This window comes from Ursus maritimus, unplaced genomic scaffold (genome assembly GCF_017311325.1).
Source record: "Ursus maritimus isolate PB19 unplaced genomic scaffold, ASM1731132v1 scaffold_7, whole genome shotgun sequence".
Lineage (NCBI taxonomy): Eukaryota > Metazoa > Chordata > Mammalia > Carnivora > Ursidae > Ursus > Ursus maritimus.
The window spans coordinates 30,388,204-30,402,802 of NW_024426885.1; the positions used below are offsets into that span (position 1 = coordinate 30,388,204).

Here is a 14,599-nt window from a genome sequence, read left to right on the forward strand (position 1 = left end):
GAAGGTTCCACCTTTGAAACTGTACGCTGCTCGCTGCAGCCGCCGAGTGGTCGTCGGGAGGCGGGGGCGGGGGGTGCTGGGGGAGGGCGGGGAGGAGTCTGGCCCTGGATGTGTGCTTTTCGATTGATGGATGACTGCCGGGTGGGAGTGAGCGTGCGGGTGTGAGTGTGTGATTGTGTGTGTGTGTGATTGTGTGTGTGTGTGTGTGCGCGGGGTGCGTGCGCGCGCGGGGCCTGCCCATTTTCCTCCTCGCAGCAGTCAGTTGGGAGCTGGAGGGAGGGAGAGAGGGAGACGCAGCCAGCGAGAAACCAGAGAGGAGCCGAGCGCCCTCCGCCCAAGGCGCCCTCCCTCGGTCCGCACACAGGCGCCGTCGCTTGGAGGAGCAAGGTGCCTCCCAGCCCGTGAGGGCGCCGCGCACGAGCCTCCTCGGTGGCGCTGCCCCGGGACTGCACCTGGAGGCCGCCCCGGACGGGGATGGTAAGCGGCTGCCGCCGTCTGGCACAGGAGCGGGACGCGGTGAGGGCACCATGGCGCTGACGCCCCGGAGGGGGCCCTCGGCAGGGCTCGTCCGGCCCGAGCTCTGGCTGCTGCTGTGGGCAGCCGCGTGGCGCCTGGGTGCCACCGCGTGCCCCGCCCTCTGCACCTGCACCGGCACCACGGTGGACTGCCACGGCACGGGGCTGCAGGCCATCCCAAAGAACATCCCACGGAACACGGAGCGCCTGTGAGTACGGCCCCCTTCCCCAGGGAGCCCCGAGGTTGCCCTCCCACCCAGACGCAGTTCGGGGCTGGGGTGGGAGCAGGACCGCTGGGGCCCCGGGCTCCGCAGCCAATAGATGGGTCAGTGCCTGCCAGGGCCCTTCCGGAGCCAGGAGCCGGCAGCATCACTGTTTCCCTTTCCTGGGATTCAAAGGGCCCTGGCGGGGCTGTCAGCTCCCAGCCTCACACCTGCACCCTGTACTCAGCGCTGGCAGGCCCTTCCCACTGTGCCAGCACTTTATTCCTCCAGGGTGCTGTGAATTGGTGCCAGAAAGCCTGCCTGGCACCCAAGGGGGAAGCTCCTCACTTGCCAGGGACCATATCTCCTTTTGGACACATGGATCTTTGGCTGTGTTCTGAGCAGCCTGTGTGGACTGGGCTCTGAGGGCTAGCAGGCAGGTGATGGGCAGCAAGATGGGATGGAGTTGAAGTTTCCAGTCTTCCCCTTCCTACCCATTGTTTGCCCCAGAGCCTTAAGAATTCTTCTCTTGCAGGTGTCAGGCATTGGTCCCCCAACTCACATCCAGCCATCCCCAACCCAGGCAGACAATGGGGCCTGAGGGATTTGGGTTTGGGGCCTGGGGTATGTTACATCGGCAGCAAGAAAGGGGTAGGTGTGACTTGGACTGGGAGACCCCTGAATCATGCTGAGAGGTCAGGAGCCTTGAGTGGAGACATTGACCATGAAAAGTCATTAAAAAATCATTTCTCTTCCCTCGTTCTCTCTCACTTCTAAATTCTTGAGGAAACTCAGCCCTTTCTAGACCCGCCGAGCTTTGTAGTGTGTGTGTGTGTGTGTGTGTGTGTGTGTGTGTGTTTATGGACCTATATAATTCACTTTCCTAGATTCTACTGCAGAATGTGTGTCTGTGTGAATTCCTAGTATCCGTGGTGTCACCTCAGTAATGGGAGGTTGTGAGAGTCCCTGTACGTGGGCCATGTGTGTGGATTTTTGGTCACATGTGGGGTCTTTGTGCTGCCTGCAGAGGTGACTGCCTCAGGAGATTTTTGAACTGGACTTTGGAGAAGGCTGCCGGCTGCTTTGAAACCTGCATACTCCTCCCCACGCTCCTGGGCAACTGCAGTGGCTCTCAGGAAAGGCGTGCAGATTTCAATAACTTGAGCACATTTTCATGGCTCCCAGCTGGCCAGAGGCAGAAATTTGACCCCGGGGAGAGCTGTCTCCTGGATCAAACTCTGTACCAAGGTCAGCAATTAGTGAGCACACATTTGCCCCAGACTCTTCTTGGCTGAGTCTGAAAAATTCCCGTGGAGGTTTCAGAGAATTTGCAATCTAGATGCAATCTTAGATGGGAATCGGGGTGTGTGTGTGTGTGTGTGTGTGTGTGCAGACAGTGTGTATTGTGGGGCTGGGGAGAGATGCTGGTGTGGAGAGAGGTTGGACCAAATCAGGTTTCCTATGCATTATGCTATGTGGCCATGGAGAGGGACTGAGGGTTGGAAATCTGTGCAGAGGACCCCTGAGGTTGCAGGGTCATCTCCACACCTATTCACTCTGGATCTATCCTCTGTTCCTTCACATCATCCACAGGGCGTTTCTCCTGCAGTTGTTATCCTGGTAGCAGCCTAGGTCTGAGACACGGTAGCCCCTTGCCTTTGCTTTTGGATCTGAATCTTGAATTCATCTCATTCCTTGCTCTTTCTCTCCACCTTTAGTTTTGAGGACAGTGTCTATTTTGATATTCAGAATTCTTGAGCTCTCTTGCAATCAGAGTGGAATGGAAGTGAAATTTCCTAGTGCAAAAGAAAGAGTTGGGGTCCAACTGCCTATGTTGCTGTGTGACCTTGGGCAAGTTACTTAACTTCTCTGAGCCTTAGTTGCTTTCCATGCAGAAAATGGGGCTGCTGATACTGAAATCTCTGGTTCTTGCGAGGACCAAGGATAAAGTGTGGTAAGTGCCTAGTTCGTTATGGTGCTCACTGAGTGAGAGGCATTATTATGATAGGGTCAGGAGAAGAGTCTCATTATTTAATTCAGCAAACATTTACAAAGCCAGGAACTGCCCTCACTGCTGAGGCTCCAGCAGGGAGTGAGCAAGTCCCTGTCTTCAAGGGATGTATAGTGGAGAGGCCCAAATGGAACACCTAACAGCTTTTGGGAGAGGGCCAGGCTGGCAGTGTGATGGGGCTGTGGTGGAGAGCACTGGGGTGGGAAGCACTTTTCTTGGGAAGAAAAGCACCTTCTTTTGGAAGGTGCTTCTCAGAGGATGGGCCATTTTTTAAAAAAAATATTTTTTATTTATTTATTCGACAGAGATAGAGACAGCCAGCGAGAGAGGGAACACAAGCAGGGGGAGTGGGAGAGGAAGAAGCAGGCTCATAGCGGAGGAGCCTGATGTGGGGCTCGATCCCACAACACCGGGATCACGCCCGGAGCCGAAGGCAGATGCTTAACCGCTGTGCCACCCAGGCACCCCAAAGGATGGGCCATTTTATTACACACTTTGGGACCCAACAGTGGTTGGTGGGAGCCTGTTAAGCAGAGAGGGCTGGCAGCCCAAACAGAGGGAATGCCTGAGCAGAGGGCCTGCAGGTGCGCCCGAGCCAGACTGATGGGTGAACGGACCAGCTGTCCGGGGCCGCAGCGTGCCGTGTCCAGTCCGATGTGATGAGGCCTGAGGGTGGGAAGGTTGGAAAGAGTCAGGAAGGCCTGTCTTCTTGGATTTTCCCTTTGGGGACATCAGGGATGGAGTCCACGGGTGAGTTATTGTGGAGGAGTGAGGGGAGATCTGGTCTTTGCTGTGTGTAAAACTTCTTGGGTGGGGAAAGGATGTAGAAAGCAGAGGGAGCCTGTCTTTGCAGCAGGCAGGCCTCGAAAGAGCCATTTGAGGAAGAAAAGAATACCCCGAAAAGAGGCCTTGGTGAGAGCCCAGGCAGACTCAAAATAACTGTAGCAAAGGCTCTCTCTCATTGATACGGGTGTTGTGCAGGACCAGGCCCAGAACAGCAGCCTCTGAGGCTGTGAAATTTGGAGAGACTGCAGCTGTGCATTCGCCTTTTGTCTCGTGGGCAGTTTCTATGGCAGCCTGTGAGGCCCGGCAACTTTATGATCCTATATCCCATAACTCCGGGTCCAGGCCTATCCCCGCAAGTGGGAAGAAATTGGTGTGCTGCGGGGACTTCTGGGAAGAGGCTGTGCAGGTCCCAGAGCTGTTGAGGAAATTGGCTCGGCCAGAGGGGCTGTGGGGCTGGTGGGCTGGGTGAGGATGCTGAATAATTCACAGCAGTGGAACAATTAAAATACAGAGTGAGGGTTAGGGGTGTGGTGGAGGAGGCCTGGAAGCTTCATCTCTTTGTAGAATTCAGCCTCAGAGGGACCCAGCCATGGCCACTATTAATTGTCTTTTCTTCCACTCAAGGACTTTGAATTTCTGTTTTTTTGTTTTTTTTTTTTAAATTAAAAAAGCCTTTTAGACTAGAGCATCCAGGAGAGTGTGGTAAGAGAGTGTAGCGTGGGGGGACACCGCTTCTCCCTTCCACCCTGGTTACTGACATTCTAGGCTTGTGGGTCCTGGGTGCAGAGATAGGAGAGGCCCGAGGATGACAAGGCCAGGAAGGGCCCTGGAAGGCCCACTGGCTTCCATTTGCACTCCCAGCCCAGTGTGGTCTGCAGTTCGTCCGTTTTTGGGGGCTTGCTCTCTTGCCTCCTGGCCAGTTGGTCCACTGCCCTAGCTCCCTGCCTGCTGCAGAGGCCTGGAGGGCCCTTGCCTTTTCCCGGCTTGGCCCCGTGAAACTGGAGGCCCCATTCAATGGGGCTGGGTGGTAAGGCCCAAGGAAGACTTCCCAGAGCACCCCAGCTGGATTGTCTGGGAGCCTGTTGGGAATGCCAAATCATGATTGGGTGGTGGTCATGGAGAGGGGTCAGGGGGCCAGACGGAAGCCATGTCTGCACCGTGGTCTCCTGCAACGGAGACCTGTACTGTGCAGGGGAGGCTGCCTCTAGGTGGGGCTTGCGTCTCTAGTAGCAGGTGCCCTGGGCTTATTGCTGGGTTCTGCGTGACTGGAGGCAGGCCTCTGGTGCCATCACTCCATCTGCTGTGAGACTCAGTTTCCCCATCTGTAAAAGGGGATAATGACAGTGTTGCAGGTTGGTGGTGAGGGTTAAGGGAGCCAATGAATGTAGACGGCCTGGTGGCGTGCTTGGCACAGGGCTGGGGTGTGAAAATGCTTTGTGATTTAACTAGGTGTTGATGTTATTATTATTTTTATTATTTGAGGAGCTCAAGCAAAGGTTTGAGGGTTCAGTGGGGCAGGAGAGAGCTTGGGAGGTGAGCACAGGAGTGTTGACCATGCCGCAAGCCTGCTCTCCTGGAGTCTGGCTGAGCGGAGCACTCCTTCCTTGTCCCCACGCACCTTTGTCTCCGTCTCCTGCAGTTTGGAAGAAGGAGCAGGGGGGTAGCAGGCAGGGATTCTCTGCAGGGCGGATGGTGTGATGGCATGGTTCTGGAGCCAGACTGCCTGCGATGTTAGCCCCATTCTGCCACGCAGCAGCTGGGGGGACCTTGGGCAAATTATGGGGTTTAATTAATTCATTCAACAGATAGCTGTCTATGGAATGTCTGCATGGTGCTGAGGGAACGGCGCCGGACAGAAGCCCAAACCGCCTGTCCCTTCTTGAGTTTTAGTCCAGCAAGGGAGGAAGCGATGAATGGCACTATATGAGAATAAACACGGAATTGCAAACTGGGGCAGTGCTCCGGAGGAATGTGTGACTTCCCAGCACTGCTGTTTCCTTGCCCCTAAAGTGGGGACGATTACAGGGCCTGCTGGTTGAAAGGACAGGCTGGTTGTGAGGATTACCTAGGGCAGTGCTGGGAGAAACACTTTGCAGTGGGCCTGGCACACAGCAAGTGCCCCATTAATGGTAGTATTATTATTGTTATTAAGGTGACAGAATTGCAGGGACAGGAAAGGAACTAGGGTGCCACTCAGGGCTGGATCCCAGCCTGGCCCTGCTCCCTCTTCCCTCACTGTGCAGCCCCCCATGCCCTGGATCCCCTGTGCACCCTGCCGCTGCCTCCGCGCCCACTCTGAGGCAGGGGGCTGGCCCTCGGTGGCCCTGGCTGCTCGAGGCTGCCAGCAGGGGCGGCCGTGCTCTTTGGGGCCGGGTGAAGGGCGGTGGGGACAGGCAGCTCCTGCATTATTGGAAGCAGACGGGAGCTCGGCGGAGTTGCCGCCTCCCGTTCTGTGCCGGCATTAGCAGCTCGGCAGGGCTCTCGCTTAATGGGATTTTCTCCCCAAATGCTGTAATTATCGCCATACAAATACTTATTACCCAGAGCAGATGACGGCCGGACTTTGGGCAGTAGCCAGCGAGCTGGGCTGTGCTCGGGGGGGTGGAGAACTGGCTCCTCTTTTTGATGGAGTTTGCGACCCCCTCCTCTTCTTTCTGGAACCCAGCCTGTGGCGGACAAACAGCTGTTGGGCACCTGCCGGGTGCAGAGTGTTGAGAGAGGTCCAGAGTGTGGACCGGCTCCCCAGGGAGCTTGCAGGCTGGTGGGCGAGAAAGGTCTGTCTGCAGAAGAACAAATGCGTAAAGATGTCTCTAGGGACGCAGAGTGCAGTGGCTGCCAGTGCAGGCTTTGGTGTGAGAACAGCCTCGTTTGAATCCTGCCTCCTTCAACGATCACCCGAGAGATCCCAGCTGGCTCACTGGTGACTCAGTTTCTTCATCTGTAAAGTGGAGCCAGTGATAGCACTTACCTTGCAGGGCTGTGAGTTCGAATGAAATACTCCATGTCGAGTGGTTATAATAATGTTGGTGCATAGAAGGTACTCGGTCAGTGTTAGAGATGAGGACATGGGCGTGGGGGTGGAAGGGAGGGCTGGACCCCCGCATTGATGGGGCTTGAGGGCTGGGCAGGGCCTCAGGAGGGACAGAGCTAAAGTGAGGGTGGGGGCATCTGGGGCATCAGAAGGTGTGTGCCATACATTTGGGGAGGAGGGTAAGGAGCAGATCCAGGCGGTGGGGTGCACATTTGTGTTGGTGAGTTCTGAGAGAGGAGATTCAAGTAACGGGTGGGCACCAGGTCGTGGGGCTGGGAAATAGGGAGCCAACAGAGGGAGTGTGTGTGTATTTTTATAATTTTTTTTTAAACTATTCAGTGATTTTTTTAAATCTCCAGAGTTGTGCAAATGTCACCAACAATCCAATTTTAGAATATTTTATCACCCCAGAAGAATCCTTTGTGCCACTGTATCTTTTTATTTTGTTATAATTTCAAATTTATAGGGAAGTTGCAACAAAAGTATTAGGAACTCCTATATATCTGTTGTCCAGATTCAACTGTTTATATTTTCCCCCATTTGCTTTATCATGTATTATACACATGTACAGTTTTTTGGGAACTATTTAAGATTAGGTTGGAGGGGCGCCTGGCTGGCTTGGTTGGTAGAGCATGCGGCCCTTGATCTTGGGGTCAGGAGTACAAGCCCCACATTGGGCATTGGCATAGTGTTTACTTTAAAAAAAAATAAAATGAAAGAAGATTAGGGGCGCCTGGTGGCTCAGTTGCTTAAGTGTCTGACTCTTGGTTTCGACTCAGGTCATGATGGCATGGGTCATGGGATGGAGCCCTTTATTATTAATAAGCCATTTGTAGGGGGGTACCTTGAGGCTATGTAACTATCCTGTTCTTCATCGAACTTTCGGTAGTGGTAATGCCCATTGCTGAGACATTTCTAACTTCATCATTTCTTCTCCGTTTATTAGTTGGCATTCTACTGTAAGAAAGAACTTTCCCTTCTCCTCCATCTGTTTGTCAGTTTATTACTGTATGGACTCATGGATTATTATTTTATTCTTTGGGTTATAGTTTGTTACTATCGTTATTTATTTTGCTGTTCAGAGTGTCCCACGTTTGGCTGGTGGGAGCCCCTTCAAGCTCCCCCTGTGTCCTTTTGAGAAGACCCTTTGAGCACTTACCCCCATGGGTTTTGAGTGGAGGGTGACAACTGCAAAATCATGGTTTAAGACCATTCTGTTGGTGTGGAGGATAAACGGAACAGGAGACCAGCTGGCGGTGGGGAGAACAGTTGGTTATGGTGACCATGACTGTGATTTCTGGCTTGTCCGTGACAATGGTTTTGCTGCCATTGCTGTATTTTTTATTCTTTAAAAATTTCTGAAAACTTGTACTTTAAAATACTTTTAGACTTGCAGAAAAGTTGCAAAAATAGTACAAAGAGAGTTGCCATATACTCTTCACCCAGCTTCCCCTAGTGTTCACATCTTTCTTATCCATAGTGCAATGATCAAAACTAAGAAATTAACATGGGTACAGGACTACTAACTAAGCTACGGACTTTATGTGGATTTTACCATCTTCTCCAATAACGTCCTTTTTCTATTCCAGGATCTGGGCCGGGATTCCACATGGCGCTTAGTTGTCATTTCCCCTTATTCTCCTTTAGTCTGTGACAATTCCTTCGTCTTTTCTCGCTTTTCATGACGTGGACACTTGTGCAAAGTACTGGTAGGTTACTTTGTAGAGTGCTCTTCAGTTTGGCTTTGTCTGCTGTTTCCTCCTGATTGGATTGAGGTTATGGATTTCTGCCGGAATGCGATAGGGATGGTGTGCCCTTCTCGGGGCATCCCATCGTGGGGCCGGTGACACTGATACGTCTCATTGCTGGGGATGTTAACCTTAATCTCTTGGTTACGATGGTGTTCTGCCAGTTTTCTTCCCTGTGACATTCCTGAATTTGCTTCTGCAGTTAATAAACATCTGGGAGAGATATGTTAAGATTGCCATTGCCTCTTTGTCCTCAAATTCTCACCTACTAATTTTAGCACCCATTAATGGATCTTGCCTGCAACCATTATTATCCAATTTTGATGTTCTATTTCCCTCATTCCTTCTACCTTTATTAAATGGAATTCTTCAGTAGGGAAGAGCACTTTATTGCTTTTTAAGAAACTGGTTTGTGTGATGGGTGCCTTGGGTTTTGAGTTTCCTGAGGGCAGGGGCTGTGTCTTGTGTATCTTTGCATTCCCATTACCTGGTGCATGGTAGGGGCTCACAAAAGTGTGTTCGATGAGTTGTTTTTTCTTTTTTTAAACATTTGGTAGGACATTTTATGTTTCTGATCTTTGCTTTAGAAGACATTGTCATTGTGGGTCGAATAGATGTCCATGTTCCAATCCTGGGAACCTGTGACTGTGTCACCTGACGTGGCACGAGGGGCTTTGCAGATGCAACTAAGCATCACGAGATGAGAGAAGATCTTGTGTTATCGGGGTGGGCACGACGTCATCCCCGGGTCCCCGTAAGAGAGAGGAGGCAGGAGGGTCAACCCGGGAGGAGGAGATGTAACAATGGAAGCAAGCGGTGGGAGTGGTGGCAGGAGGGGCCACGAGCCAAAAGTGGCCTCCAGAGCTGTAAGAGGATACATCTGTGTTGTTTTAAGCCCCTGAGCGTGTGGTAATTTGTCACATCAGCAGCAGGCCGTGGCCACAGTCCTCGTGGAGTTAGGCCACAGAGGCTGAGGCACAGGAGGAAGCAGATCGAGACCGAGGCAGAAGGTGCAGAGAGAGCAAATAGGAGGGTCATGGGGCCCCGAGGCTCCAGCCTGGGAGAATGACTTTGTGAATGGAGCGAACCTGGGGAGGGCGGCTGATCCTGGAGGAGAAGCCATGAAGCTGGCTTCTACCTCTTTTGTTTGAATTGCCAATAATCAGCTACGTGAAGAAGATGACCCTAAGGGTGGGGATAGGGGATGGTTACTCTGTAGAGTATGTGGACTGGAGACACAGTTGGGAGAGCCTCCTGGAGAAGAGCTGGAACAGAAACTTCAACGGGAATAAGAATTTCCGGGCGGGGGGGGGGGCACCTAACTGGCTCAGTCAGGAGAGCGTGCAACTCTTGATCTCGGGGTTGTGGTTTTGAGCCCCATGTTGGGTATAGAGATTACTTAAAAAATAAAATCTTGAAAAAAAGAAAGAATTTCCTGGGAAGCTGCTATAAAATGCAGATTCCCAGACCCATCCCAGAGACGCTGACTCAGCAGGTTTTTGGCAAAGGCGATTCAGGTGCTTCAGATGCGGGAGGTGCCCAGAGCGCCACATGAGAAACACTGCTCCTTGCTGGGGTTTCCTGGCGAGGAAAGTACATCCTTTGTGGACCCATGAGGACCGCCTTTAGTTTCTGCCCACAGTAACATGGCAGGGGGTGAAACGGCTGAAGGTGGTCGAAAGGTACTGACTTGCAGTTATAAAATCAGTAATTCCTGGGGAGGTCACGTACAGCGTGAAGACAGCGGCTAATAATACTATATTGTATATTATTGTATATTGGAAGTTGCGAAGAGAGTAGATCTTTAAAGTCCTCATCACCGCGCTGAGCATCTTGCAATATATACGGACATCTAATCAACATGTTGTATGCCTGAAACTAATATAATGTTGTATGTCAGTCGTATATCTCAATTTAAAAAAAAAAAAAAAGAGGGCAGACAACAAGGAGGATAAGGTGGAGAGGCTGGGGGCGCTCCTGGCATTTGTGCATCTGAACTTGGCCCGGGAGTTGTTGCCCACGCCAGAGAAGGAGTTTGGAGATGAGGAGGAGGCTTAACCTGGGAGAGCAGCCAGGCTGTCTGAGGACCAGGGCCGAGAACAGCTTCTGGACCTGTGGTGGTGGGGTCACCGGCCAAGCTGGGTAGCCGGTTTCCTGGGAGAAGTGGGAGGCAAGGCAGATGGTTGGGAGCGAGTCGGTGGTGAGGAAGTCTGTGGGAGGAGAGAACACGCCGGAGCTCCGAGGCGGAGCGGGTGGACTGGAGCATGGAGGGGAGGGGAGCGATTTGGGAAGGAGGAGCCAGACAATTGGGGATGGGGGAGATGGGTCAGAGAAGGAGAGTGGCAGTGAGGAATTGGGGTGGTGTCTGCGGTCACCACGGAGAGTCCTCCCCCCCCCATCCCCCGGACCAGTCTCAGAGCGATGCTTTACCCTCCTCTGCCCTTTTACTGCTCACAACGGTCCTGGGAGGAAGGTATTGTCACCGCTCTGCCTATGAGGAGAAGGTTGGAAGGTGCATCATATGCTCGGGGGCACAGATGGCTGGTGAGTGGGGTGCCCAGGGTCCCCGAGCCGTGAGGCTCTGAGACGTGTACGTGTTTGGTTTTTAAATCAGACTGCCATACCACCTATCTTAGTAAGTCCTGGCTTCTTGCATCCATTCATTTATCAAACATTCACTCGGCACCTATAGAACCCCTGCCAGGGCTTAGCGCAGGAGCATAGCGGCAAACTGGCCACGAATGAGCCCAACCTGCACACGTTTACGGGGTGGACCTAAGTGCGGGCCGGCTCAGGGAGGGTGTCCAGCTTCAGGCTGGGGGTGGCGAGCAGAGCTGGGGGGAGGCAGGGAGGTGGCATTGCAGATGGAGGTCAGTGTCGGTGAGTTAGCTGGCGGATAACCTCTCATGGGCCTGGAGTGGGCAGTGGGTGGAGAGAGGGCTGACAGGCAGTGGACCCAGAGGCTTGGTGGCTGGCAGTGGGGCACCGGCTGCAGGGCTGTGGTTTAGGGGTGGGCCCCAGACCTAGGAAGGGGATTGGCAAGAGCAAGGCCAGGCGTTGGTCATGAAGAGACTGCTGTACGGTCTGGACCTCAGAATAGACTACAGCACGGAATTGGGGTTAACAACTGGGCCCTGACCACCTCCTACCCATCAGGATGGCTGCTCTCAAAAGACAGGAAATAACAGTTGGTGGCGAGGATGTGGGGACATTGGCACCCTGGTGTACTGTTTCTGGGAACGTAAAATGGTGCAGCCCCTTGGAAACCATTCTGATGATCCCTCAAAAAATTAAACAGAATTACCATATGACCCAGCAGGTCTGCTTCTGGGTAGACACCCAAAAGATTGAAAACAGGGTCTCGAAGATATTTGTACACCCATGTTCACTGCAGCATCATTCACAAGAGCGAGAGGGTAGAAGCTGCCCACGTGTCCGTCCGCAGTAGAATGGACGAACACACCGTGTGTATGCACACGTGCGGTAGAATGTAGTTCAGCCTTAGAAAAGAAGGAAGCCCTGTCACATGCTGCAACGTGGATGAACCTTGAGGACATTATGCTGAATGAAATAAGCCACTCATAGACAAATACTATATGATTCCACTTATATGAAGAATCTAAAAGAGTCAAATTCACAGGGCGCCTGGTTAAGTGTCTGCCTTCAGCTCAGGTCATGACCCCAGGGTCGTGGGATCGAGTCCACATCAGGCTTCTTGCTCAGCGGAGAGTCTGCTGCTCCCTCTCCCTCTGCCCTCCACCCGGCTTGTGCGTGTGCTTGCGCTCTCTCTCTCTCTCTCTCTCTCGTGTGCTTTCTCTCTCTCTCTCTCAAGTAAATAAATAAAATCTTTAAAAAAGTAGTCAAATTCATAGAGACAGAAGCAGGACGGTGTTTGCCAGGGTCAAGGGGGAGGGAGGAGTGGAGAGTTATTGTTTAATGGGAACAGAGTTTCGGGTTTTCAGGATGAAAACAGTCTCTGGAGATCTGTTGTACAACATCGTGAATATGCTAACACTACCGAACTGAAAATGGGTTACGTGGTAAATTTTGTTATGTGTATTTTATTGGAAATTAAAAGAAAAGAAAAAAAGAAAGAGCGAGCTGGGCCCTGGAGTCAGACATGCTTGGGCTTGCCTCTTAACGTCCTTACCAGCTAGCTGATCTTGAACAAGTCACTTACGTGTTTTATGCCTCAGTCTCCTCATAATGTGAGTCAGAACTGATAATAAACCTTTGAATCGGTGCTGTCATGAGGCTTCAATGAGTTGGCTTGGTTGTGATAGGATAGATACTGTTAGTATTCAAGCCAAGGCGACAAGCCGGGTCCCCGGGAGCCCCGGGCAGAGCAGGACCCGTAGCAACTCAGCCCCAGCCTGGGGCCCCTGACTACTCGTCTCTGGGGCTTCTGGATTTATTGCGCGCTGGAGGGCAGTCCCGGCGCGGGGCGTTGGTACCAGGCCTGTGGGCTCTGCTGGGGGGAGGAGCGGATCAGGGGAGCCTCCCGATCATGACCCACCCACTGATTCCTGAGGACTGTGGGCAAGGCTCCGCCAGCTGATGGGAGAGTGGGCCGCGCGTCGGCTGAGATAAGCCAGCAGCAGCTGGGCGCGGTGGGCAGGATTGCTCAGTCGGCCTATTTTCACTCTATTTAGAGAACGCTCACTGTGTTGAGGGTGTTGGGCATAGAGCAGACCACGGGTGCCCTCTCCCCTCCTAGCCTGGCAGGAGAGGGACTGGCCTTTCACAAAGGGCTCGTGTTGCACACGACTCCCAGTTCCAATCCCAGCTCTGGCGGAGTAGCTGAGCGGACGCATCGGGGAGGCTGGTCTGGAACAGCTGTTTCCACCGAAGGCCCGAAGGAGGGTCGGGGTCAGTCAGGGTGTGTGTTGGCGGGCCGGTGAGGAGAAGAGGACTGTTCTGGGCAGTTCTGGGCTGAGAGAGCAGCATGGGCAAAGGCTCTGCGTCAGGAGTGCCCGTGTGTTGAGGGAAGTAGAGGAGTGGAGCAGCTGAAGCCCTGGGGGTCGCAATTTTCCTGTGGGAGCTACCGAGGAAAAATCCGTCTTTTAACCTGTGGGTTGTGTGGGAAGTCATTGGTAACACAGCAGTGTCCTGTGTGGGTGGAGCTTTTCTTGGCACATGTCCATTTGGGGAGAGCATTTCTTTTTAATTTTTGATTTTTTTTGTTTTAAAAATTAAAAATTTTTAAGTAATCTCTACTCCCAGCGTGGGGCTCAAACTCACAACCCCGAGATCAAGAGTTGCATGCTCTACTGACTAAGCCAGCCAGGTGCCCCCCAGATTTATTTATTTTTAGGTCAAAGTATAATTGACATACAGTGATACATTAGTTTCAGGTGTACAACATAATGATTCGTAAGGGAGAGAATTTCTCCTCCCTCCCTCCCTCCCTTCCTCATAGTAGGCTCCACACCCAGGGTGGAGCCCAATATGGGGCTTGAACTCATGACTCTGAGATCCAGACCCGAGCTGAGATCAAGAGTTGGATGCTTAACCAACTGAGCCACCCAGGTGCCCCGAGGGGGAACATTTCTCAGTGTAGCTTTTTTTCCCTTTGTGTTGGGGGGCAGGGAAACTCAGAAAACCCCCTCAGCCGATGCTGTTTGGAATATGTCCATTTTAATGCGAATCTGTTCATGCCTTCAAGAAATACTCCCTGCAGCATCTCTGAGGTGCCACTACCCTGTTAGGTCCTGAGGATACAATAGTGAGAAGAAACCAGCACAGTCCAGGTCCTCGAGGAGCTATAAACCCCTGTAGGGGCAGAGAGAGCAGTCAAGGAAGCCCCCGGATCCATGTCAGATTGCCTCTGGCTCAAGCTGCAGAGGAGGGCCTGGGGTATTCTGCAGGCCTGTGATAGGGAGTGTGACCCGCTGGAGGGAAGAGTTGGAATCAGGCAAAGAGGAAGGAGTATTCTAGGCAGAAGGGATGGCCCTTCAAAGGCCCTGCCACAGGAGGGAGCGAATCAGAACGGGGCATGTGGGGCAGGCCACGTGGGCCTTGTAGTTCCTGGTGAGGAGATTTTTGTCTCAATTCCAAGAGCGATGGGGATTCACGGAAGGGCTTAAGTGGGGAGTGACACGATCAGATCTGCATCTTGAAAGGATCCCTCCGGCTGTGGCTAGGAGAGCAGATCGGAGGGGAGCCGGAGGGAATGTGGGGCGCCCAGTGAGGAGGCTCTATGGGGCCCCGGGCACTCCAGGCACTAGGGCGTGGGCGTGCAGTGGGGCGGCCTGCAGGTTGGGGTGTTCGGTCTGACGTCCGGAGGCCCATTCTTCCTTCCCTCC

The 14,599-nt window shown here is 52.9% G+C and overlaps 1 protein-coding gene across 1 annotated transcript in view; it reads left to right on the forward strand.

The window, feature by feature from the left end:
* The first annotated feature begins 397 nt into the window (after positions 1-397).
* SLIT1 (slit guidance ligand 1) overlaps positions 398-14,599 on the forward strand; it is a 163,068-nt gene continuing 148,866 nt past the window's right edge. The window contains 1 exon segment of the mRNA XM_040624555.1: positions 398-724. Coding sequence (XP_040480489.1) covers positions 528-724 — 197 coding nt within the window. The 5' untranslated portion in view covers positions 398-527.